This window comes from Macaca fascicularis, chromosome 13 (genome assembly GCF_037993035.2).
Source record: "Macaca fascicularis isolate 582-1 chromosome 13, T2T-MFA8v1.1".
Lineage (NCBI taxonomy): Eukaryota > Metazoa > Chordata > Mammalia > Primates > Cercopithecidae > Macaca > Macaca fascicularis.
This window is the reverse complement of record NC_088387.1, coordinates 19010021-19037099: the sequence shown is the minus strand read 5'-3', so window position 1 is coordinate 19037099 and position 27079 is coordinate 19010021. Positions and strand designations below refer to the sequence as shown.

Here is a 27079-nt window from a genome sequence, read left to right as displayed (position 1 = left end):
TCACCCAGGTTGGAGTGCAGTGGCGCTATCTCAGCTCACTGCAACCTCCACCTCCCGGGTTCAAGCGATTCTCCTGCCTCAGCCGCCCAAGTAACTGGGACTACAGGTGCCCGCCACCATGCCCGGCTAATTTTTGTATTTTTGGTAGAGATGGGGTTTCGCCACATTGGTCAGGCTGGTCTCAAACTCCTAACCTCAGGTGATCCACCTGCCTTGGCCTTCCAAAGTGCTGAGATTATAGGCGTGAGCCACTGCGCCCGGTCTCACTGTTAAGGGTTTAATGAGTTCCTTTATGTAAAACACATAAGTACATGATCTGGCATTCTGCAAGTAATCAGTGGTGGCTATGATTATCCTTAGATCATGTTCAAGGTGGTGCTACAGTTGGGTCTTCTTTCTCTATAAATAAATACAAAACCTTACAGAATTGACTTTATGGTATCTTTCAAGTCTTGGTGCATTAGAGAAAATCATCAAGGCTGTCTAGTTCCCCAAACCAAGAAGCTTATTTGATCCATTCATGGAGTTTACCTCCATGGTAGGTTTCTCCTCCAGGCAAAATGTACCCTATTTGATCAATCCCTGGGTTTCAGAAGTGGTTCAGATTCCTGGCTGGCCATGAGAACCTTGCCTATTCCTCATACTTTAAGATAACGCCAGTTCAAATGCTCTGCTCTCCTTTGACAGTGAGAAAGAGGGAGAAAAGGAGAAAGGAAGAGGTGGTGGGCACATGCCAACATCCAGGCACACAGCTCAGCTCATTAGGGGAACTTGTTAGGAGGCCAAGGTCTTGGGCCAAGTACACTGCAGCTTCCCTGAGTCTTTAAAGAAGTTGGTTTTCCGGGAGGCAGATGTTGCAGTGAGCCGAGATTGTGCCACTGCACTCCAGCCTGAACGACAGAGTGAGACTCTGTCTCAAAAAAAAAAAAAAAAAAATTTGGTTCTACATATCATGCTGTCTCAAGGCTATAAGAATCTCTGCTATGAGATTCCTTCTAAGATCTATACCCTTTGAAAACGAAGAGTAAACTAGCATTGGAGCAATAAACCCAAAGCAATGAGCTCCATAAAAATTGCACGTATAAAAATGTGTCTCTGCCTAACGTTTAGGCGATTCTGGGTCAAAGTTAAACAGATTTATTTTCTGTTGAACTTCAAAGAGCCTTGAACTTGCCAGTATACATGTTGGACCTTCAAGGTGGTATAATATGCAATATTTTATAACTCTATTTGCTCACTGAACTCTTTTTTCACGCACAGACACTTTATGGGAATGAGGGTGGGGTGGGAAATACTAGTCCAACTTAATAAAAGACTGTCCCCTTCACAGAGAGAAATTCTCCAGCTGGTTTAGATGGTATAGCTGGGCCCACAGATCAAATCCATAATGCCATAAGTGCCTACAAAGCAAGGTCAAGGCCCTGTGTTCAGACAGTACAAAGACGAGAAAGACCTGCCTCCAACTTCAAAGAGAACACATTGTATTTGCTCCTTATCTTTGGATTTTAAGCTCTGATTTGGAAGGCAAGTAATTGCAAGAAAAATAGAACAAAAAAAGTAGGTATCATCATTGAGATATAATAAATATCCATACAGTAAAGATCAAAGGAGTCTTAGTCTGAAAGTGACATGACCATTGTGGGAACGAAAGCTACAGACCTGTCTGCAGTGTAACTGCAACAAGCCAAGCAAAAATGACTGCCAAGAAAGTTCTGAAATTGCATGCATATGAAAAACCTCACCCTTAATTACAGTTATAAGTGAGAAATATCTTTAAAAAGTATCCAACTGCTCTGTCCTGCATAAGGAAGTAGCTTTAGTGTCAGTTATCTAAAAATGAAAATGAAAGGATAATTTTGAGACAAGGTTTTGTCTAAGCTTTGCCCTTCTGAGATGAAGGAAATTCTAGGAAATCAAAGTGACAGATGCCAAGATCATCTCAAACTTCCTTTTGGGTGTGGATTTCAGGGCACTCCCAGGGTCCGCCTTTCTTCTCTGTTCTTATTTGCCCCCAGTTTTGGATCATAAGCTTGACACTTGGCTGCATCAGAGAATGTTTTCCAAAGTCAAGTGAGCCACTGGGTCTTTGTTGTCACAAGACTGTCATGATGCATAAAGTACAGTGCAAAGCCCAATAAATGATCTCACTGGCATGATCTGGCATCCCCAAGGAGGTAAGTGACTGGAAAGGTCACGGCCCTAACTGTGGCAGTTCTGTTCTCCCTGCAGAGGGGACCGTTCTGAACAAAGGGCAATGAGAACGCACAGCCTAGCTGAGTGCTAATGGCATTTAGTGCACAAGGCTCTCCAGCCACAGTCATTCATGAGGTTTTCATCATTGCTGCCCTTCAGAACGCCTCAGCTCAAGAGGCCGCCTTCAGAAAAGTAGCTTTCGCCCATGCCAGAAGTAGAAGGAGAAAGGATGACCTGCAGCTCTTTAAACAAACTGGCTTGTTTTAGACAGCCTAAGTGTCTGCTGGTAATCACGATTTTCTGCCAAATAGAGAAAGATAAAAATTCCTGCTGAACCTTTATGTTTAGTACAGCTCTACCAAGCATTCAGCATTGTGAACAAAAGCCTTTCTCTCAAAGAGGCATTTGATTCCTGCAACTCAGCCAATGGAGAGATGCAGTTAATCCAGAGGCACCTCACACAAATGCCTTGGGACAAAAGACGAAAGGAAAGGCTGCTTCTCTCGCAGCTGTGACTTTTAAGCGGGATTGCTATTTAAAATTAATTAATACCATGATCATTTACTATGAGGCAGAACGACATGGACTTCTAAGCCTTCTTTTTCTCTACTTCCATCACCTATTGCATCCAACAGTCTGCTTCCTGATAGGTAAACTGAGGCAGGGAACTCAAAATAAATTTTAAGTGTCCTTTCAGAAAATGGCAGTTTTGATAAATGCTGTATGATATGTGGCTTAAAATGATTAAAACGAAGCTTGGGCATCATTGGTGGGTGCATCTGCTCACCCACTCACCCTGTTCATCTCTATATGGAGCATCTGTATGTCATCACATGTCATGAAGAAGCTAAAATTTGGATCTATGATATGGTTTGGCTGTGTCCCCACCCAAACCTCATTTTTACTTGTCATGGGAGGGTCCTGGTGGGAGGTAATTGAGTCTTGGGGGCAGGGTTTTCCTGTGCTGTTCTCTTGATAGTGAATGTCTTGTGAGATCCTATGGTTTTATAAAGGGGAGTTCCCCTGCACACGCTCTCTTGCCTGCCACCATGTAAGAAGTGCCTTTGCTCCTTCTCTGCCTCCTGCCATGATTGTGAGGATTCCCCAGCCATATGGAACTGTGAGTGCATTAAACTTATTTTTCTTTAGAATTACCTAGTCTCAGGTATGTCTTTATTAGCAGTGTGAGTACAGACTAATACGATTTGTTACCAGGGTTAGATTGATCAGGAATACGGCAACACAGAAGAAGCATGCTTTCCATGATCACAGTAAAGAAGAGACAGACTTGATAATGAAACCAGTGCATCTGCCCTTCCATGGATGTTCTGTGTCACAAAAGGAGGCAGTATTACCCTACTCTCTTCCTTTCCCAGGTGGGAAGGGAACCTGTCTAGAAGCTGCCCACCTAACCACACCCAGGCAGCATCATCTAGCTGCCTTTCCTGCTGCTATAGTGGGTCCAGGGTTCACATCATAGCAGTGGTCTTTAGACTTCATAGAGATCAAAATCAAATGTCCCTCTGGGTTTGACTGGAGTCATGCCTAACAAAGTCGTTGGAAGGGCACTGGCTGGTACGTGGGGAGGGAGCCACTATTTCACAGGTAGATTCCCTTTGCCTTTTGTTTGCCACTGTGAAATGAAACCAGTGCTTATACTAGACAGTCTTCACTGAACTTGCCAGCTTTAGCAAAAATCTAAAGGATCTTGCCAGCTTTAGATTGATTATAAGGCAGGAATTACCTGACATATTGATGCTCCCCCACCATACCCCTACCCAGTTCCAAGCACACACAAGGTTACTCATATCAGCAAACTCAATGTAATTATCCATAAAAGAAGAATCATCTAGGTCATCATCATGATCTGTAAGTCTCAAGTTGTGCTCCTGAGTTCATGCTTATCATTGACTCCCTTGCTATCAACCAATTTCTACCTGCCTTGGCCTCACTTTCAGGGCCCTGCATTTTAGGGTCAGAACTCCTCAATCCAGCTTCATCTCACACCTCGCTCTCACAAAAGGGTTATGTTCCAGACCTTCAAGTGAGTCAGAACTTCCAGCTGCCATATTGTGCCTTCTCTCATGTTATCTTTTCCCATCTGAGACTCCTCAAACTTCATCTGCCAAGATTACTCTAAGCTGTGATGGTTAATATTATGTGTCAACTTGACTGGGTGACAGAGGTGCCCAGCTATGTGGCTGAACATGATTTCTGGGTGTGTCTGTGAAGGTGTTTCCAGTGAGATTATTATTTGAAATGGGGGACTCACTAATACAGACTGCCCTCTCCAGTGTGGCTGGGCCTCATCCAATCCACTGAGGGCCTAGAAAGAACAAAAGGTAAAGAAAGGAGGAATTCTCCCCTTTTCTTCTGCCTGAATGCTTAAGCTGAGACATCAGTATTCTCCTATCCTTGGACTGAGATCTACACCACTGCCCCTGTTCTCAGGCCTTCAGACTCGGACTGAATTACATCACTGGCTCCCAGGTCTCTAGCTTCCAGACGGCAGATCGTGAGAAGTCTCAGTCTCCGTAACTGCATGAGTCAATTTCTCATCATAAATCTCCTTCTATACATACGTGTTCGATTAGCTGTTTCTTTAAAGAACTTTGACTGACACATAAGTCCAATTCAAGTACCACCTTTTCTGGGACAGGCAGTCTGCCACAGGCTCCAAGCATCTTTGTTCATCCTTGCTGAGCGTGACAAAGTGCAAGGCCTAACCATCCCCAGCCCTGAGCCATGCTGGGGCCAGTCACATGGGCAATGAAGTAGGTCAAGGTGGCCACAGCATGACGACTGTGCAACTGCACAGAGGATCAGCTTGTTTGCTGCTCACTACACAGGGTGCTGAGCCCTTGACCCTGGTACCCTCAGGTGCACAATCCACCAAGTGGATACATCACATTGCCCAATGGGACTTGGTGGGGCAGGGAACCTGTGCCATCTGGCTGATGCACCTGGTTGTGTGCTACGCAGTGTCAGACTGCATGTCCTGATCCAGTAAGTCTCATGTCTAATTTCGGCTTGTCTGCAGCTGTGCCAGGCTGGCCAGTGAGCTTGCTTAGTCCCCTCCTTTGGTGTCTGCTTACCTCCTGTCATTCTCTATGAGGATGAGGTTATTCCCGGATCATCTTCTTTTGCAAAGTCCCATGAAATTTCCAAAAGACCATGAATTGCTGGACTGCTAAGCCCTGTAGCTCCCTGACCTAATGCTACAATTTGGGTAGTCCACATTGTCTTCCTATAAGAGCCTAAATTCCATGAGGGCAAAAGTCAGGTGATAACAGAGGATGAAATCTATATCTATCTCACGAATAAGTGAATGAATGAATGAGTGAGGAAAGTTCCAAAAGACTCCTTAGAATTTTGTAACTGTTCAGTCACCTCTAATATTTACTATATTCTGTTCCCCTGAAAGGTGCCTTGCCTAACTCAATCACACCAGGTCTCTTCAAAACCAAATGAAAGCTTCTAAAACTGAAGTAAACCAGCAAGTTGAAAGATGATCAATCGTGCTCTTCTAGGGTTTAGACTTACGGAAATCCCTGCACTCTGCCACACATGGGATATCCGGTAGCCCACCAGTTCTCCAGCCTGCCGCTTGGTCAGAGGCTTCATCCATCTGATGTCCACATTATCTCTAGATTCATTGAGAAACACAGTGACGTTTAAAGGTGCTACTGATGGGGCTGCAAAAGAAAAAGGAGAGAAGAATGAAGAACCACAAAGCACACACAGATGCATTCTCATCTGGGTTTTCAAGTGTTTGTTTTTCAAATGCTCTGTGAAAAGCACTCAAATGAGACCAAGACTTATAGCACATTTTCACCTTCTCAACTAAGGTTTTCACTGAGAAATCAATGAGTTTTAAATCAGTGAGCCCTTTTAGGTTACTGAAGCCTAGAAATCCATTTCTTAAGTAGAAAATGTCAGCCAGAACAGAGCGAGACCCTCTCTACAAAACGAAACAAAAAACTAAAAAATTAGCTGACTGCTTGGTGCACATCTGTAGTCCCAGTCCCTCCGGAGATAGAGGCAGGAGGATTCCTTGAGCCCAGGAGGTTGAGGCTACAGTTAGACGGGATCATGCCACTGCACTTCAGTCTGGGCAGAAAAAGCAAGCAAGGAAGAAAAGAAGGAAAGAAAGAGAAAGAGAAAACAAGAGAAAGAGAAAGAAAATCAGAAAACGTTGGCCAGGTATGGTGGCTCATGCCTATAATCCCAGCACTTTGGGAGGCCAGAGGGAGAGGATTGCTTGAGGTCAGGAGTTTGAGACCAGCCTGGGCAACATTGCCACTAAAAATAAAAAAAATTAGCTGGGTATGATAGCACAGGGCTGTAGTCCCAGCTACTTGGGAGGCTGAGGAAAGATCACTTGACCCTGGAAAGTCAAGGCTGCAGTGAGCTGTGATTGCACCACTGCACTCTAGCCTGGGTGACAGGGCAAGACCCCATCTCCAAAGAAAAAAAAAAAGGAAATTTCATGAGCACCTACAGTAAAACAGCAAAGAAGAGGAAGGCAGGGAAGGAAGGGTGGGTGGTGCTCTGGACTCCTGGGGAAGTGAAGCAGACACAACTTGAACAATGTTCTCCACGACAAACCTGTGGGGCAGAAAGTCAACACGGCCAGTTGGAGATCAGCTTGGTGGCATCTGAGATGCACAAGGTAGGAAACACTGCTGAGCTCAGAATGCAGCCACCATTTTAAAGTCCAGAGGCAAGTTACTGATGATCTGAACAGAGCTAATCTGTCAACACATTTAAAAAGTGCGTGCGTGTGTGTGTGTGTGTGTGAGTGTGCGCATGTATGTACGTGTATAAAATAATTTGGGAAACAAGTTAAGATCATTACTACAGTCTTTTTTGGGAGAGAAGAACTTAACTATATCTATTAAAATTGAAAATAATATGCTCTCTGACCAAATATTTTACCATTTCTAGGAATTTAATCTATAGGTGATATTATATTTATTGCAGCATAATAATGACAAATAGAAATAAATGCAATGCTCGGTCAATAATTACGATATAACCTGGTAGGCGGAGGTTGCAGTGAGCCGAGATCATGCCACTGCACTCCAGTCTGGGCAACAGAGTGAGACTCTGTCTCAAGTAACAATAATAATAATAATATAAATTTTGATACATTTTCCAATGGAATACTTAATTACCTGGCCACTGGAAAGAATTAGGTATATCACATGTATTGATATGAAAAAAAAATCCAATGGGGGAAAAAAATCAGATTGTGAAAAGTATATAGATCCATTTTAGAAATTAAAAAAAAATAAATCTTCTATATCTAGAAAGAATAATAACAATTGGAATAATATACACCAAACTGTTGCATGTAGTTGAATGAGGGGAGGTTAAATTATATATTTCAGATATGTGTGAAAGGATACTATAACCCTCTTTTTCTCTGCTGATCCCAGAAACAGTCATCATGAAGTTAAAATGAATTTCAGCTTAGAAAATGCCACACAACTGAAGCTGCCTATGAAATCAGTCACACACTTTCAAACCTGTTGTAGAATTTGTGGATAAATATGGCCAACACAACACGTCTGTAAGTCTGCCTCCTCCCAAAACCCCTCTATGATGGCAATAAAGAATTTAAAAAGGGCCGGGCGCGGTGGCTCAAGCCTGTAATCCCAGCACTTTGGGAGGCCGAGGCGGGCGGATCACGAGGTCAGGAGATCGAAACCATCCTGGCTAACACGGTGAAACCCCGTCTCTATTAAGAAATACAAAAATCTAGCCGGGCGAGGTGGCGGTCGCCTGTAGTCCCAGATACTCGGGAGGCTGAGGCCGGAGAATGGCGTGAACCCGGGAGGCGGAGCTTGCAGTGAGCTGAGATCCGGCCACTGCACTCCAGCCTGGGCGACAGAGCGAGACTCCGTCTCAAAAAAAAAAAAAAAAAAAAAAAAAAAAAAAGAATTTAAAAAGATATAAACTCACAAGGCAAAGGGGAGTCAACAGCAGAAGAGAGATTTCAACACATATTTGAAAGCTGAAAAAGAGATGACGAAGGTATCATTAACTCAGCAAGCCAATGTTCCCCCAAAGAACCACAGAGCAGCTCAGAAGCTGTGGGCCCAGGTAGTAAAACAGGGACGAAAACTGGAAAGAGTGATTGGAAGTCTGATTAAGAAATAGTTGCTTCTCAAAGTCCGTCTTCTCCATGCCTACACACCTGGCAAGTATGCCCTCAAATAGCCATAGGACACAGGGTGATTTCTTCTCTGAAGCAGAAAGCCACTAAACTTAGAGCACCTGTAGAATGGAGGCATGATAAGGAGCCAGGCTGAAACCTGGGAAAATAAGTGAAAGTTTACACACTAAATGGCAAGGACTCTACCTTCCCTTCCCACCCACCTGGCTACTAGAATATTAGCAGCCACGTTTAATTCCTGGGGCAGGAGACTTCTTTTCTAGAGGAAGTCAGCGGCTACAGAGGAAAGAAACCAATTTTGACACTTGGGAGTATCTGGATCAAAACACTTAAGGCATCTGATAGTGAAGCCTACAAGCTCTGCCCAAGTTCCAGTCAAATCAAGGACTCTTCACTCTTCCATAGGAACAGACAGCAGAAATTAGCAGAGGTCTGGGGAAGCCCCCCGACTGAATGTTAGGGACCAAAAAAACCACACAGAACAGAGGGCTTAGAGGAGACAAAGCCGGTGTAGGGAACTAGAGAAAACTAAACACAAACAAACAAAAAAGAATTGAGATATCCAGAAAAGACTCTCATGATTGAGAACCAGAAAACAATTTTCAATGAAAAAAACTTGAAATTAGCAACATGATAAGTAAAATAAAATATTTAACAGAAGAATTGGAAGACAAATCAAGTACCTCTCCAAGAAGGTAGAATAAAAGGGCAAAGAAAATAGGCCAATTTGAAAAAAGAAAATTGAGGAAGCAATCAAAGAGGTCTAATTAACAATTGTCTAACACAATTTCTGGAAAAAACAGAGATTGGAACATTTCCAAAGGAAAAACAAAAGTTTAAGGACCAAAGGACTTTCCAGATTTCCAGATCAAAGGGGCCACTGAATGCCCTTGATAATGACCAAAACAAATTGTACATCACAGCTTATCACAGAACCAGGATGAAAAAGATATTTTAAAAACTAAAACTGAAAAACAGTTCACATAGAAAACTTAAGTATCAGAATTTTCCACAGCCACCCATGAAGCTAAAAAATGATACGAAAACACCTTTAAACTTCTGAGGGAAAATAATTTCAAACTAAAATTCTATATTTGAAAAAATTACTAAGCCAGTATTACATAAGGACATGCAAGTTCCCACAATCTTTACTTTTTATGTATACATTCTGTGGAAGCTAATTGAGAATGGGCTCCATGAAAACGAGGGCATAAACTAAGAAAGGCAAATACCCAGGAGAAGGCACCAGAATCCTGAGGATGCCTCTAAAGGAAAACAGAAAAAGAACCACATGAAACAATTAAAGGTAATGGTATCCAGGCCTCGCACGGGGCAAGGCAATAGTGCCTGTTCCTATCAATCAGACTGAAAATCTAATGATTCAAGAAGCGCTGAGTAGGGCATACAGAATGGTCTTGTGTCAGCAGTGGGTAATAACTGAGTAGGGCATACAGAATGGTCTTGTGTCAGCAGTGGGTAATAACTGAGTAGGGCATACAGAATGGTCTTGTGTCAGCAGTGGGTAATAACTGACCTGAGACTGAGCCCTCCTCGGGTTCTGCCTAATAAATCTTAAAAGCAAGACCCTACAGGATTAAACTGTTTCCCACTAGCTTAGCTGTGTCTCAAAACAAAGCTCACTACTTATAGAAATACAAGAATATCTAGCATCTAACATTGTAAAATTCTCAATGTCTGTAATCCAGTCAAAGATGATCAGGCATGCAACGAACCTGAAAAATACCACCTACAGTGGAAACATAAATGAATCAGTTGAAACCACCCACACATAACATACATGTTAGGACAGCAAACAAAGACACTGAAACAGTTATGAAAAGGCTGGGCACGGTGGCTCATGCCTATGATCCCCACATTTTGGGAGGCTGAGGTGGGAAGATCATTTGAGGTGAGGAGTTTGAGAGCAGCCTGGGCAAAATAGTGAGACCCTGTTTCTACAAGCAAACAAACACAAAACACGCCAGGTATGGTGGCTCATGCCTGTAATCCCAGCACTTTGGGAGGCCAAGGCAGGCGGATCACCTGAGGTCAGGAGTTCAAGACCAGCCTGACTAACATGGAGAAAACCCCATCTCTACTAAAAATACAAAATTAGCTGGGCGTGCTGGTGCATGCCTGTAATCCCAGCTACTCGGGAGGGTGAGGCATGAGAATTGCTTGAACCCGGGAGGCAGATGTTGCGATGAGCCGAGATTGCACCATTGCACTCCAGCCTGGGCAACAAGAGTGAAACTCCGTCTCAAAACAAACAAAGAAACAAACAACAACAACAAAAACAACAAAAAACAAAAAATACCCAAAACACACACACACACACACACACACACAAAAACAAAAACAAAAATTAGTTGGGTCTGGTGGTATGCGCCTGTAGTACCAGCTACGCAGAAGGTGAAGGCGAAGGTGGGAGAATTGCTTAAGCCAGCAGTTCAAGACTGCAGTGAGCTGATTGGCACTGCACTCCAGCCTGTGTGACTGAATGAGACTCTGTCTCAAAAAAGGAAGATAAGAAAGAAAGAAAAAAGAAAAGAAAAGTAATTATAAGTGCATTCTGGATGGTCCAAAAGTTAGAGACGGAAAAATGCAAAAAAGAGATAAAAATTACAGTGTATGAGATGAAGTATAAACTGGATAGGACTAATGTCAGATTAGATACTGCACCAAAAAAGATGAGTGAAATTGAAGATATAGCAATAGAAACTATCCAAAATAAAATCAGACAGAAAAGAAGGGGAAAGCAATAATAGATCATCAGTGAGTTATGGGACAACTTCAAATGATCTAATATATATGTAACTGTAGTCCTTACAAAAGAGGATAGGTGGAAACGGAAAAAAATGTAAAGAAGTAATGGCCAAACTTTTTCCAAATTTGATGTAAACAACAAATACAGAGACCCCAGAAGTTCAATGAACTCCAAACACAAGGAATATAAATAAAATTACACCAAAGTATGTCACAATTAAATTGCTCAAAATCAGTGATGAGGGTGAAAATAGGGACAAAAGACACATTACATACAAGGAACAAAGTTAAGATGACCACAGATTTCTTGTGGGGAAACAATGCAAGCAAGAAGATAGTGGAGCAACTTCTTTTAATGTACTGAAAGTAAAAAACAAAAACAAAAACAAAAACTAAACTAAAACTGTGAACCTACAGTTCTCTACCTCATAAAAATACTTTTCAAAAATGAAGGCTAAAAATAAGAACACTTCAAAGGTAAAATAAATATTTTTCCCCAGACTACAGGAGCTGAATACCACACCAGCAGATACACACTACAAGAAATGATTTTTTAAAAAGTTCTTCAGGAAGAAGGAGAATGATGCCAGATAAAATATAAAGACCAAAAAACGAAGACCGCTAGAAATGGTAACTATAGGCATAAACATGTGTTTTTCCTGGTTATGTAAATCTCTCTATAAAAGATTATTGACCGAACAAAAATAACAACAGTGTAGCAATGGTTTTTAAGACACATTAAAGTAAACTCTTTGACAACGGCCAAAAACATCTGAAGGAGAAAATGGAATATATATGAAGTGGTATAAATCGAAGGTACACTGTGATAAGTTAAATATGTATACTGTGAATCCTAAAGCAACCATTAAAAGAACAGAAAAAAAGCTATGGCTAATAAGCCAAACAAAGAATAAAAAAAAGAATCATAAAAATATTAGTATTAAAAATATAAAAATATTTTTAAATGAAGAAAAAGAAGAAAAGGAGAACAAATTACAGATAGAACAAATAGAAAATATGATGCAATTAAACCTATCCATTTGAATGATTCCATTACATTTTAATGGACTTGTGGGTTATTTTATATGTATATATGTGTGTATATGTACACATATATAATAACCTACACACACGCACACACACACAGGTTTTTGTCATGGTCTCTGGCTTACAACTCCCATAGCCCTGGTTACAATCTTTTGCTGTGATGTTGGGGGCTTTACGCCTCAGGGGCAGGCCTCAGGAAACAATCTCTCTGAGTTCTTCCTGCCCTCCTTTCACGTGCCTCTATGCAGGACTCTAATCCTCCCCATCTTTCTGACTGTGGGTCACAAGACCCTTATTACAAAGGGGGTCCTGACCCATAACCTGGAGGAAGGAATGCTGACATCATGAAACTTCCACCAAAAAACCAAGACAGCAGGGTTCAGAGAGCTTCCAGATAACTGAACACGTGGAGGTTCCTGGAGGGTGGTGCGCCCAGGGAGGACATGGAAGCTCCATGCCCTTTCCCTCTATACCTCGTCCTCCACATCTCTTCATTTGTATCCTTTGTAATATCCTTTATGATAAACTGGTAAATGTAAGTACTTCCCTGAGGTCTGTGAACCGTTCCAGCAAATTAATTGGACACAAAGCTGAGGTCATGGGAAACACTTGGTCAGTCAGAAGTTCCAGAGGTCAAGATTTGTGATTGGCATCTAAAGGCTGGGGTCGGGGACGGGAGGGAGGGGAGGCCTGGGGATCCAGCCCTCAACCTGTGGGATCTGAAGCTATCTCCATGTAGTGTCAGACTGAAATTGGAGGACACTCAGCTGGTCTCCACTGCAGAGCTGACTGCTTGCTGGTGGAGAGAAATCCTCACATATGTTGGGGTCACCAAAGGCTTCTGTATTGACTATTGTGTTGGTAACATGTATTGATTGATGTGTTGTGAGAGAGCATGTTTTAAAGTGTGCTGCTATTATCTTCTTCTATGTACAAGAAAAGATTACCTATACATAACACGGCTAAGTTTTGTCACTAAATGCTTTTAAAGTATGGAGGAAATATCTTTCCCATTTTCATCAGTCTCCTCAATAATTTTCTCCTCCAGAGACAAAGTCCAAACAAAGCAAAGTTTCAACTCTCAGTCAGGGCACTGGGAAGGGTTTGTTGAATCACATGCCATTGGGGGCAATATACATTCTGAACCCCAGGAATTACCTCCTTCAGTCGTGCTGGCTAGAATCCAAGGGCTCACTGCCGACCAGCCTATTTCATTCATGCAGGAAACGCCAATGCTGTAATTAGCCAGGGCTTGCAGCTGCTTGATTTGATACATATGTGGTGAGGCAGAGGTGTTAAAAATCATGACTGAGCCATTACTCAGTGGATCAACTTCCTTGACCTAAACGAAGAGTAAACACGAGGACGGGCCGTTAGTAAGGAGGTGAGAATGTCAGGCACGGGGCATATGTGTATTTGGCGCACGTGGCCCTTCCTCTATGCTGAGGGGAAGGACCTGCTTCCTTTCCGGGCACACACACATTTTCCCGCCAGCATCACTGTGTGTTACTCATGCCACTCGGACAATAACTGAACACCTGAGGAAAACACCTAAAATAACAATAAACAGTTCTCACTGTGGCAGGTAATGGAGCAAATAATTATGATGATTAGAATTCATATTATACTATAAAATAAAACCTCTCCTCTCTTAGAACTTCTTCGATTCTTGACTTCTTTCAGCTGCTTCATGGAATATGCAACAGAGATAACAGATATAATATGTGCTGACAAACCCTGAAATATTTAATATTTTGCCTTTTAAAGGAAATATTTCCCAAATTCTGCTTTTAGAGGATGGGTTTCTTTCTTTTTTTTTTGAGACGGAGTCTCGCTCTGTCGCCCAGGCTGGAGTGCAGTGGCCGGATCTCAGCTCACTGCAAGCTCCACCTCCCGGGTTCACGCCATTCTCCTGCCTCAGCCTCCCGAGTAACTGGGACTACAGGCGCCCGCCACCTCGCCCGGCTAGTTTTTTGTATTTTTTAGTAGAGAGGGGGTTTCACCGTGTTAGCCAGGATGGTCTCGATCTCCTGACCTCGTGATCCGCCCGTCTCGGCCTCCCAAAGTGCTGGGATTACAGGCTTGAGCCACCGCGCCCGGCCTCTTTCTTTCTTTGTTTTTTTTTTTTTTTTTGAGACGGAGTCTCGCTTTGTCGCCCAGGCTGGAGTGCAGTGGCCGGATCTCAGCTCACTGCAAGCTCCGCCTCCCGGGTTTGCGCCATTCTCCTGCCTCAGCCTCCCGAGTAGCTGGGACTACAGGCGCCCACCACCTCGCCCGGCTAGTTTTTTGTATTTTTAGTAGAGACGGGGTTTCACCATATTAGCCAGGATGGTCTCGATCTCCTGACCTCGTGATCCGCCCGTCTCGGCCTCCCAAAGTGCTGGGATTACAGGCTTGAGCCACCGCGCCCGGCCTCTTTCTTTCTTTGTTTTTTTTTTTTTTTTTTTTTTTGAGATAGAATTTTGCTCCCGTTGTCCAGGCGGGAGTGCAGTGGCCTGATGTCAGCTCACTGCAACCTCCGCCTCCTGGATTCAAGCAATTCTCCTGCCTCAGCCTCCTGAGTAGCTGGAATTATAGCAGTGTGCCACCACGCGCAGCTAATTTTGTATTTTTAGTAGAGACAGGGTTTCACCATGTTGGCCAGGCTGGTCTTGAACTGCTGACCTCAGGTGATCCACCCGCCTTTGGCCTTCCAAAGTGCTGGGATTACAGTCATGAGCCACCACGCCCAGTGTTTCTTAATCTTTCTTTTTATTGTGTAACCTGAGGAACGCTGCTCTTGCCTTGAGGCTAACTTTATTTTATTTTATTGTTATTATTATTACTTTTCTTGAGATGGAGTCTCAATCTGTTGCCCAGGCTGGAGTGCAATGGTGCGATCTCAGCTCACTGCAGCCTCCGTCTCCCAGGTTCAAGTGATTCTCCCACCTCAGTCTCCAGAGTAGCTGGGATCACAGGTGCCTGCCACCATGCCTGGCTTTTTTTTTTTTAAGTAGAGACGGGGTTTTACCATGTTGGTCAGGCTGGTCTTGAACTCCTGATTTAAGGGATCTGCCTGCCTTGGCCTCCCAAAGTGCTAGGATTACAGGCATGAGCCAATGCACCCATCCTGAGGCTAATTTTAGTGTGGCCTTTATTCTTAACCCCTTCGACCCCAACAGAAATTCAGTTCCAGAAGCACACACAGGAAATGTAGATTCTTGGCTTTTTTTTCTTTTCTTTGATGGGGAGATATAGGAAAGGGTCATTTGCCTCTCCTCCAGAAAACTTTTCTCCAAATCTGCTTTAAACATACTGCCTATCTTTCCCTCCATAACTCCACCAGTCTCTCCACATCCCTCTCCAAATCTCTGTATGCATAGCCAAGAGAGGGCGATTCCCAGCACAAATCTAGTCCTGGGTGAAACTTCCATCTTTTTCCTTGCATACCTCCTGTCTGGGTATGGGGATAAGGGAGAGTATGGGATTTTGTTTTCCACTACATGCTTTTTCAAAATTTCTGTAATATGTGGCACTTATAAAATCAGAACAGACAAAATGATATCGGGTAAAACAAGCAACTGAGAGCAATTTGGGAAAAATCCTCAGGCCACAAAATGTATTGCTGTTAATAATGGGCTTGCAGTTCTGGGCTGTGGATATACAGTACTATAATTTCAGGCTATGTGTGTTTGCATCTTAGGTCAATGAACCAGAAATAAACATTCTGGAATTCCAAATCCCCTGGCGGATAGCAGGAGTATGGTGTAGGGGCTGAGTTTCTCCTCTGACTCAGACCCCGTGGGAGACAAGAAGGTATCATTTGACCTGAGGAGCCACCAGAGGAGAAACAAGAACTCGGACGCTTGTCTTGGTGGTGGCTGTTGGCAGACATCACTTTTTGTTTGTTTCACTTTAGAGTGTGCACCTACTTCCTGGTGACCAACCACCAAAGCGAAGGTGGAGGAAAACTTTGGCTCTCCTCCCCGCCCCACTTCCGGAGACACGTGGGGAGCATTTCCAGGCACAGGGACGCTCTCTGAGAGCACGTTCCTAGAGGAAAACAGGGTTTCCATAATAGCCCTTCTCAGTCAGTGGGTCCTCAGGGAAAAGAGCGCATGAAGTGGCAAGAAGTACGTGGGAGAGCTCAAAATAGAAATGGAGTGTGTGGCCCAAAAATGGGTGAAGAAAAGAGCTAAGATCAGGACCAAAGGAAGTGAGAGGGTGTGTCCTGCTAGCGCATGGATCTGAATCTCATCCAAAACATTCATTTGGTCCCGAGTCAGAGTTTAAAATTATAATGTTACAAAGCCATACTTGGTCCCTTCAAAAAATGGGAATACACTGTTAATGACAGAATAGAAAAGATAACTTTTAGAGCTTGTGCCGATTAACCCCAGTAGGACTGCCAGAGAATACAAAGGACACCTAGTTAAACTTGAATTTCAAAGAAACAACAAGTAACTGTTCAGTATAGGTAGGTATGTCACGAGATTATTCGTGTAGTTTAACTGGGTGTTCCGTATTCTTATTTGCCAAATCTGGAAAGCCTACCAGAGATGGAAAAGAGAAAGGATGAACGGAGGCTGAGCTAGCCAAGGGGGACAAGAACAGAATCACCATATCCAGCACCACAGAATCCAAGATGGGCAAGAAAGGACTGGAATTTGGCCGTCTCAGGATGCTTTTTCATCTGTACCATGAAAACCCAAAACCATGGCAGAGACAGAGCAGGTAAAGCTTGTGTGTGATCATCTTCCATCATCAGGGGTGACCTGGTGTTTTCAGACTTTTCAACCATCCTGCCCACCTCACGTCACCCTGAGACCTGCTGTCTCAAGGTGGCGCGGTACTCTTCCTGAGAGTCTCCCTGAAGCTCACCATCCTCGTGTTTCATGTCCTCTCAGGCTCTTCAAACAGCTCAGCGCTTTGGTAACAGTTTTAAAAAGGGCTGGCCCATGCTTCAGTTATGTCCCTGTTATATAAATGTCTACCTCAGCCTGGCCAACATGATGAAACTACATCTCCACTAAAAACACAAAGATAGCCGGGCGTGGTGGCAGGTGCCTGTAGTCCCAGCTACTCAGGAGGCTGAGGCAGGAGAATTGCTTGAACCCGGGAGGTGGAGGTGGCAGTGAGTCGAGATCGCGTCATTGCACCCCAGCCTGGGCAACAAGAGCGAAACTCTGTCTCAAACAAACAAACAAACAAACAAATAAATAAATGTCTACCTCTAGGGAAAGAGGCCTGGATATTTCTAAAAACAGAGCCCCAAAATAACATGAAGCAAAAACTGATAGAATGGAAGGGAGAAATAGACAATTCAAAATAAGAGTTGAGATCTCAATTCCCCACTTTCAATAACAGATGGAACCATGAGACAGAATATCAGCAAGGCAACAGAAGACCGAAGACTCTAAACCAACGAGACCTGAACAACATGCACAAAACACTTCCTCCAACAACAGCCGAATGTACATTCTTCTCAGGCGCACACAAAACTTTCTCTAGGATAGAACTTAGGTCATAAAACAAGCCTTAAGAAATTTAAAAGGATCACAGTCATATGAAGTATATTCTGCAAACACAGTAGAATAACACTAGAAATCAGTAAAGGAAGAAAATTTGGGAAATTCATAATTATGTGACAATTTAAATACACACTTCTAAATACTCAAGAGTACAAAAAAAATCACAAGGAAAATGACAGAAAACTTGAAATTAACAACAACAACAACAAAACCTTATGGGATGCAGCTAACGCAGTGCTTACAGGGAAATGTAGAGTGTAAATGCCTATTTTTTTAAATAAAAAAACACAATCAATAACCTAACCTCTACCTTACAAAACTAGAAAAAGAGCAAACTAAACCAAACAGAAAAAAAAAGAAACAAAAATTAAGGCAGAAATGAATCAAACAGATAATAGAAAATAGAAAAAATTTACAAAATCAAAAGTTGGTTATTCAAAAAGATCAATAAAATTGACAAACTTTTAGCTGGACTAAGAAAAATAAGAGGGAAAACAAATTACTAAAAGCTGGAGTGAAACAGGAGATCTTATTACTAACCTCAAAGAATAAAAAAGGTTATAACGGAATACTATGTACTATATTGCATACCAATAAATTAGATAACTAAGATGAAATGTTCAAATTCCTATAACATAGAAACTACCAAAGCTCACTCAAGAAGTAATAGAAAATCTGAATAGATGTATACCAAGTAAAAAGATTGAGCTAGTATTGAAAAAACTTTCCACAAAGAGAACAAATTTTATTAAATATTTAAAGAAGATTTAACATCAATCTTTCACAAACTCTTCCAAGAAAAGAAGGAGGAGGAGGAGGGAGGAGGAGGAGGGGAGAGGAGGGGAAGGTAGGAGGAGGGGGAGGTGGAGGAGGGGCAGGGGGAGGAGGAGGAGGAGGAGGAGGAGGACTTTCACACTTATTCTAGAAGGTCAATATTACACTGATGCCAAAACCAGAAAAAGCTACCACAAGAAAACTACAGACAAATTAGATACAGACACAATTAGATAGTGGTAATGGCTGTACAACTCTTGAATATACTAAACGCCGTTAAATTGTACATTTTAAATAAGGGGTGAATATTATGGTATATAAAATATATCTCAGCTGGGCGTGGTGGTCCACACATGTAATCCCAGCACTTTGGGAGGCCGAGGCTGGTGGATCACTTGAGGTCAAGAGTTCAAGACCAGCCTGGTCAACATGGTGAAACCCCATCTCTACTAAACGTACAAAAATTAGGTGGGTGTGGTGGCACTGGCCGGTAGTCCCAGCTACTCGGGAGGGTGAGGCAGGAGAATTGCTTGAACCCAGGAGGCAGAGGTTGCAGTGAGTCGAGATTGTGCCACTGCACTCCAGCCTGGGCAACAGAGTGAGACTACGTCTCAAATTTTTTTTTTTTTTTTTTTTTTTTTTTTTTTTGAGACGGAGTCTCGCTGTGTCTCCCAGGCTGGAGTGCAGTGGCGTGATCTCGGCTCACTGCAAGCTCCGCCTCCCGGGTTCACGCCATTCTCCCGCCTCAGCCTCCCAAGTAGCTGGGACTACAGGCGCCCGCCACCACGCCCGGCTAGTTTTTTGTATTTTTAGTAGAGACGGGGTTTCACCATGTTAGCCAGGATAGTCTCGATCTCCTGACCTCGTGATCCACCCGCCTCGGCCTCCCAAAGTGCTGGGATTACAGGCTTGAGCCACTGCGCCCTCAAATTTTTTTTTAAAAAAGTAAACTATATCTCAAAAAAAGGTGTTAAAAAAATCAATCACAAAAAAGGCCATTCCTGGTGAGGAATTGTAGATGCAATAAGAATTCCTAACACTTACCAGTGCTTGGGAGGCTTACAAAAAAAAAACTGAGCAAGAATTAAGAAAGGCTGGAGGCGGTGGGTGAGAGTGCAGGCTATTTTAGGGATAATACAGGCTTTTCCTGTTCAGGGAAGGAACAGCTGTTAGATAAGAGTTGGAGGCGGTTAAGAACAGAGAAAATAATTTGACTACCAAGTAAAAACATCTAGTTGTCAACACAAAATTCTTTGAGCTGAGTTGGCCTGTGTCAAGTTAACATATTTTTAACTAATGAGACCAGATATTTAGTAAACTAATTCCTGACCCTACTGTATGAATAAGTACCAGGCATTCATACTTCTAGTGGATAATTCCTGCATGTTCGGTAACCTGCTCCCAAATGCCATGTCTCTCCTGAGACGGGAGAGCTGATGGTTCTGAGCGCTGCTGTAGGCATTGGAGCTTCCCGGGCTTGAGTTCTGGTTCTGCCACTCACAGGCTGTGTGAGTACTCTGAGCCTGCAGTGCTGGTGTGTTTTAAGAAGATAATGTTTGCAAAGCCCCTGGGCCATTGTGGTCCCTTAGTAAACAGTTGTGTTACTGCCACCATTCTCATTTTTATGAAGTGAACACTCAAGAGCAGAGCTTACATCATGGGCAAGGTATCATTTTAGGACAGCTGATAGCACTGTTTCATACCCATTCTAGGCAGCAGGGAAAAATGTCTGAAGACTCCACAAGGCCTGTAATGCCCAGGATCCCCAGGTGACACTGGCTAAGGTGCTACGCTCAATAGCACAGACGATCTATCTTGTGCTGGCCCTTCTGTCCTTCATGGCCACCAGCCCAGGAGGAGCCACACTGGGGAGTGCCTGGCTTCCTCAACTCCTGGTCATAAGCATGTGTTTTGGGACCTTAAAAATGAACTCTTCCTGGTCTTGACTGGGCACAGTGGCTCACGTCTGTCTGTAATCCCACCACTTTGGGAGGCCGAGGAGAGCGGATCACCTGAGGCTGGGAGTTCAAGACCAGCTTGACCAACATGATAAAACCCCATCTCTACTAAAAATACAAAATTATCCGGGCATGGTGGCGCATGTCTGTAATCTCAGCTACTCGGGAGGCTGAGGCAGGAGAATCGCTTGAACCCAGTGGAGGTTGCAGCGAGCCAAGATCACGCCATTGTACTCCAGCCTGGGCAACAGGAACAAAACTTTGTCTAAGAAAAAAAAAACAAAAGAAGAAGAAGGACTCTCCCTGGCCTCATGATGTTCTCCCTTGGAAACACATTTTGCTTCCGGTTGGGCCCTGAAACCTTCACAGGAAGGACAGAGTGTCGTGGGCAGAGCATGGACATAGAATGGTGCATGCATGCTGGACACTGAAGCAGGGAGGTCAGGGGACTCTGTACAGAGATGGAGAAATGCCCTCCGTGTCCATCCTTGGAAGGAAGAAAAATCCTTAGACCCACAGAGAGCGCCAAACAGCTACTTCCCCCTTCACCACGGAGCTTTACCTGAACGCTGCAATTCCTGAACGGGGAGTATCCATCAAAACCAGGGACCCAGGAGATCAGAATGCTGTGTGCAGTGCTGTTATGGATGCTGACTTCAGTTGGTGGGGAGGGAATTGCTGCATAAAACAAAACACACACACACAAACACAATTAAAGATAATGAGAGGCTACAGCTACCAAACAAATGCATTAATAAACGGAATTATGTTTTCAAGAGGAGCCTCCCTATGCCTGAGGATAATTGTACCAGCCTGCGGATAAGTGTTCCAGTGAAGGGCCAAAGAAGTGGAACGCAGACCCACTGATGAAATGAGGAGGACTTTGAACTGGAAAAGATGTGGAATACTCATGTCCTTTACGGAGTACATGTTCATGGACTACTGTGTGTACCTGGCTGGGCACTAGTGCACTAAAGAGAGACACAGTCATAGCTCTGCCCTCATGGAGCACACGGCCTGGTATAGGCGACCCACGTTAACCAGGAATAGGAGCGCCCTGTCATCAGAAGAGAGGGGTGCCACAGGAGGGTGTGTGCACGCATAAGTGTGCACACGTATGTGTGCATGCGTATGTGTGCATGCGTATGTGTGCATGTGTATGTGTGCATGTGTAAGTGTGCATGTGTATGTGTGCATGTGTAGGGGGAGAAGCTTTCCAGGCTGAGAAAACACTAAGAGTCGGTTCAATCAAAAGAGCCAACTGCATCTGCTGGGGGAGGGGAGGAGGTGCGTGTCTGGAAAGGGTGTGCTACACCGTTGGCTACAGGTGGGTAAAGGGTAGCTATTTCAATTAGAATCCAAGAAGGATCTTAAATTTGGGGAATCTTATTGCTTTGTGCTGAATTTAATTCATAATAATAATTACACTCGTAATTAAAAATGAAGGCTAACATTTTGTGTGCTTACTATGTGCCAGACACTTTGAGGGCTTTCTTTTATCATTCCTAGAATCCTATTAGAGAGCTAGTCTTACAAGCCCCATTCACAGATAAGGAAACAGGATGAGAGAAGTTAAAAACTTGGCAAAGGTCACAGAGAGGTTGTAAGCCGTACAACGGGGACTTGAACTCTGGTCTGCCTGACCCTGGAGCTTGTGTCCCTCAACAGGACACTGGAGGCCTATTACCAAGGGCAGCAAGTAGACAGTGGGAACACCAGCAGGGACTGTAAGTCTGGTCTACCCCCTGTCCTGCTGTATGGCCCCAGGCACAGCTACACGCCCTGTCTACAACTACACACAGTTCTCTCCTCTATAAATGGGGAGAGTAACAGCACCGCTGCATGGAGCTGTGGTGAGGAATAAATGCAGGGAGCTGTGGATGAGGCCCGGGGGGGGGGGTGGTGTGGTGAGGATGAAGGTGATGATGGAATGAGCAGGAGAGAAGGAGGAAGGTGTGTTAAGACCATATCAAGCGTGCCCTGGGGGCCACATTTAGGAGTTTGGGTTTTGCTAGTAGACGCACAGCATTGGGAATAGGGAAGAGTAAGGTTTGACTCACTTTCCTCTGCAGATTATTTGTGGAACTGCCCTAAAGCATCTGCCTTTCCAGACCAAAAGTTGACCACATATACCATAGTAATTATACATTAGAAGAAGAGAGTCTTGGTAGCTTTGATATAAATTTTACAGTAAAAGAAAGCCAGAAACAGAAGTTTGGAGAATGATCTAATAGAACAAAATCTTAGCAGAGATTCTGAAGCATAAAATTGAAGGAGTGCTTTTCATTTTATATATTTTTAAATTTTAAGAAGTTTATACTTTATGAAAAAGTCTTTATAAACTCACACCCACTCATGAATTTTTGACATTCCCAACATGTCTTTTGGAAATCGTAATAATGGGAATTGTGATGAAGGAAGGAAGTTATACACTTCCTCCAGTAATAACTTTTAGTTTGGTTATTTTTTTATCCCAGTGAACTTTTAGGATACTCCCTTTCATAGCCTTTGTCCGGTTGATTTGCTGAAACTAAAATCAGCATCTTTTTTGAGCATAATTTCTTTTGTAATTTTGAATTCTCCTTCTGTATGTACCCAACCTTTAATTCATTATTAAACAAGTTCTGCTTTTTCCTTGCACTGCTTCCCTAAGGACAAGAGGAAAGGAACATGAGCCAAATAATTACTTCTCAATATTTAAACTAAGATCAAATAATAAAACATAAAGTTTGCTTGAATTTCTATGACACACTAAGGAGGATGATTTAATACGAGATAAAAAGGTAGTATCTACTTGTAGGTTTTTCTTTTCTTTCATATTTCAAGTTTAATACCTTTGATCACACAGAAGGAGAATAAGGTAGATTGGACTGAAATGTCTCCACTAGCCTGGAGGCCTTCAAATGTATGCTTTTAATTCTGTCATCATAACTCACTGCCAAGCAAGCTCAGCCTAGTGAAATCCTAGCTCAGAGGAACCAAGAGGAAGACGGAGTTTAGGAGGAAGAGGGATAGGAGCATTGGGCTCCAAAGAGTGATCTGCTCCCTGCTTTTCCTCTGTCTCCCTGAGTCATGTCTGGCCCTGCTGACCTGGGAAGGACAGGGTCCATTTCCTAGATCATGCCCCAAGCCAGCCCCATCCCCAGGCCTCTTCAAGGGTTAATGAGTAGTTCAGGGTGGAAGAGGGAAAAGTGAAAACAGGAACTAAGAAAGAGAAAACATTGTAGTTTATTTTCTTCTTGGAGTAAGCAGAGCTCAATGAGTGAATGTTTATCAAAGACCTATATGCCAGGCACTTCGAGTAATTTTACTTGTATTCAATCAATAAGCCTCAACAACAGGTAGGTTCTGTAATTATCTCCACTTTTCAGAGGACAACACTGACACCAAAGAGGAGAAGTGAGTTGTCCAAGGTCACAAAGAACATCAGTGAGAAAGCCAGGACCCACACCCAGGCAGCCGGCTGCAAGCTCATGCTGCGTCCTCACCAGCTCCCAGAACATGCATGGGGAACCTAGTCTTGCTGCTTACCTTTGATGTTGATCTGCACTCCCTTGGATACGGTCAGCCCTTTGTCATTGTGGGCCTCACAACTGAAGACCGCCATCTCTGTCAGGCCTGGAATGGAAGGAGACTCATGAGACCAGCAGCACAGAAACAGGCTGCTGTTCACCACAATTCTATGGTTGTCTTTGCATTATGTTATTTCTTGGTTCATGGCTTTTGGGCATTAGGGTAAAGTTAATTTAAAAGGTGTGCTAGCTACGGAGAAACAAACCTGGGATTAAACCCAAGGCACCAAGAGCAAGGCAGCCATGGGCCCAAAAGGCAGCTGCTTTCATTTATTCAGATCCTGAATAAATGAGACATTAGGTAATAAAACAGGATCATTTCGACTTTTACTGCAAATCGCTGGATATTTAGGAAAATATTAAGGATATTAATATTAATATTAATATTAATGAAAGTGGGTTCTGAGGCTCACTTGATAGGATAGGCTGCCTATCCCCCCAGTACATACAGTGCCACTATGCTATGCATATTTCAGAATACCAGAAATAGCAAAATAAAAGCCACAGCTTAAAAATCTCAGAAGATGTGTTGCAATGAATCATTTTTTAATAGTAAAAACTGGTCAATTCACAAGGATGTATTACATAAATGCAAGGCGTTATAACTAATTGAAGAGAAGACACTAGTGCTAAATGAAAAATTCTATCATTTCAGAGGTTTGAAGACATCTTTTAAAAATTGATTTATTAATTTTAAATAGGAAGACAAGTTACCCAGATCTTGTTTTCTAATGCCATTCTCCAATAAATGGAACCAGGGCTCTTGGAGAAATGGCTGAGTCTCAGATTGGGGCAGGAAATATATGAGTCTGGAGTAAAATGTAAAACAAACACAACACACAACACACACACACACACACACACGGAGAGAGAGAGAGACAATGATGCGGCATGTCAAAGAGACACAGGAGCTAACTCAAAGAGTTCCCAATGGCCAAAGCTAGCACAATTTGAGCAAGAAAATAAAGTAGCTTTGGATTATAACCCAAAGAAGAAAAAAACATCCAGGAGTCTCTACTGATATCGGTAAATAATTAGATAAACTGGAGAGAATAGACAAACCTTCTTGCAGAATAATTCCAAATAGTTTATTGGATATTCTGCCCTCAAAGAGGTGGAGCATAACTCCCCACTCCTTAGTGGGCTGCATACAGTGACTCCTTCCAACAAGTACATTATGGAAAAAGCAAAAAAAAAAAAAAGAAAGAAAACTTTTGAGTGGAGAAATTGACAAACTACCTGAGCCAGATGATCAAGTGGTATATCATGTTGACAGAATGTACTCTGGTAACAGGTGATGAAAATGTCACTTCACCTCTATGGTCTTCCTCTCGAGGACAAAAAAAAAAAACCCAGGCTAATCATGAAAAAAATGCCAGTCAGTTCTACATTGTCGAACATTCTACAAAACACCTGACCAGTAAGACCTAAAACCTGTCAAGGCCGTTAAAAACAAGGAAAGTTCGAGAAATTGTCACAGCCAAGAGGAGCCTAATAAGACATAGATGACTAAATGCAATGTGGTGTCCTGGATGAGATCCTGGGACAGAAAAAGGACAGGAGGTAAAAAGCTAAGGAAATATCACTAAAGTATGGACCTTAGTTAATGATGAGGTATCCGTATTGGTTCATCAATTGTAGCAGATGCACCACACTAATGTAAAATGCTAACAATAGGGGAAAGTGGGGGTGGGGTTTATAGGAAATCGCTGTATTATCCCCAGTTTTTTTCTATAAGTTTAAAACAATCCTAAAATTTGAATTTTTTTTTTTTTTTTTTTGAGATTGAGACTCACTCTGTCGTCACCCAGGCTGGAGTGCAATGGCGCAATCCCGGCTCACTGCAACCTCCACCTCCTGAGTTCAAGTGATTCTCCTGCCTCAGCCTCCCGAGTAGCTGGGATTACAGGCGTGCACCACCGCACCCAGCTAATTTTGCATTTTTAGTAGAGACGGGGTTTCACTATGTTGTCCAGGCTGGTCTTGAACTCCCAACCTCAGGTAATCTGCCTGCCTTGGCCTCCCAAAAGGCTAGGATTACAGGTGTGAGCCACCACACTCGGCCTGAATGGTTATTTTTTAAAACTACAACTATACAGTATATACTATTTAGTTGAATCTGGAAACTTCTATATCTGTGGCACACAAAAACATCATCTGGCACACAGTAGTATCTTCATAAAATTGTTGAAAATATGCCACCATTTGCTTCTTAGCAGAAAAACTTATTTTGTTTTCTTCTGTCTACATATGTAAGAAATTTTCCATCAGATATTTTTAAACTCAAAGCTTGTCACTAATAGAGTAATCAAATATTTGAAGAATGAAAGGGAAAAAAACCTGCTGAGGGAAGCACAGCAGGCATCAGCCTAGAAAAGCTGTTCCTGGCCGGATGCCTGCGTGGCCTTGACTGTGCCTGGGCTGTAGTCAAGCGGCCAGTATGTGGCAGAGGGCTGTGACTGGGAGAAGCTGTAGAAAAAATGCATATCTGATCCCTTTTATATTAGTACTTCTCCTGAGGGGTTAAATGTGCATAAAAAAGAAAATCAGTGCTGGTGGGTTTTTGATATTTTCCATCCAGGTGGAAGGTGTCGCCAGTGTCTGCGTTTTCCTGACTACACAGGGGTCCCTCAGGGAAAAGCAAACCCATGTATCTCCGTCCTAGGATTCGGTGGTAACCTTTCATTTCTTCAAAAATAACATTGTATTATACGGAGAATTTGACAGACACCTCACAGCATCTTAATTTTCCAAGATGAGGAATACTTCCCTCAGACTGGAGGAAAATCCTAAGCTGGATTGCTTAATTAAATTCTCTTGAAAATTTCAAGTGCTAAGAAACAAAAACTCCCGGTAGGTCACTTCCTCTCAAGTGAGACATGACACTGCTACTAGTTCGTGTAGTGAATTAGAAAATATTTACTGCGCTGAGGAGGAATATTTCTCTCACACCCATTACACCCACATCTGTAAAAGGATCCCTGTGATACTCTGCCTCGGGGTCTTTATATCTGGTGCTTGTATTCCTCCCAGAGAATTTTGAAAAATATATGTGGCCTCTCACACATTTTGAAGTTT

At 43.0% G+C, this 27079-nt stretch overlaps 1 protein-coding gene across 2 annotated transcripts in view; it reads right to left on the bottom strand.

The window, feature by feature from the left end:
* MERTK (MER proto-oncogene, tyrosine kinase) overlaps window positions 1–27079 on the bottom strand; it is a 133182-nt gene that overhangs the window by 42645 nt on the left and 63458 nt on the right. For both annotated transcript variants that reach the window (XM_005575263.4, XM_074011257.1), the window contains 4 exons: window positions 23961–24047; window positions 20992–21107; window positions 13346–13529; window positions 5737–5888 (listed from right to left, as the gene is read on the bottom strand). In XM_005575263.4, the coding sequence (XP_005575320.3) occupies window positions 5737–5888; window positions 13346–13529; window positions 20992–21107; window positions 23961–24047 (539 nt within the window). The remainder of the gene's footprint in view (window positions 1–5736; window positions 5889–13345; window positions 13530–20991; window positions 21108–23960; window positions 24048–27079) is intronic.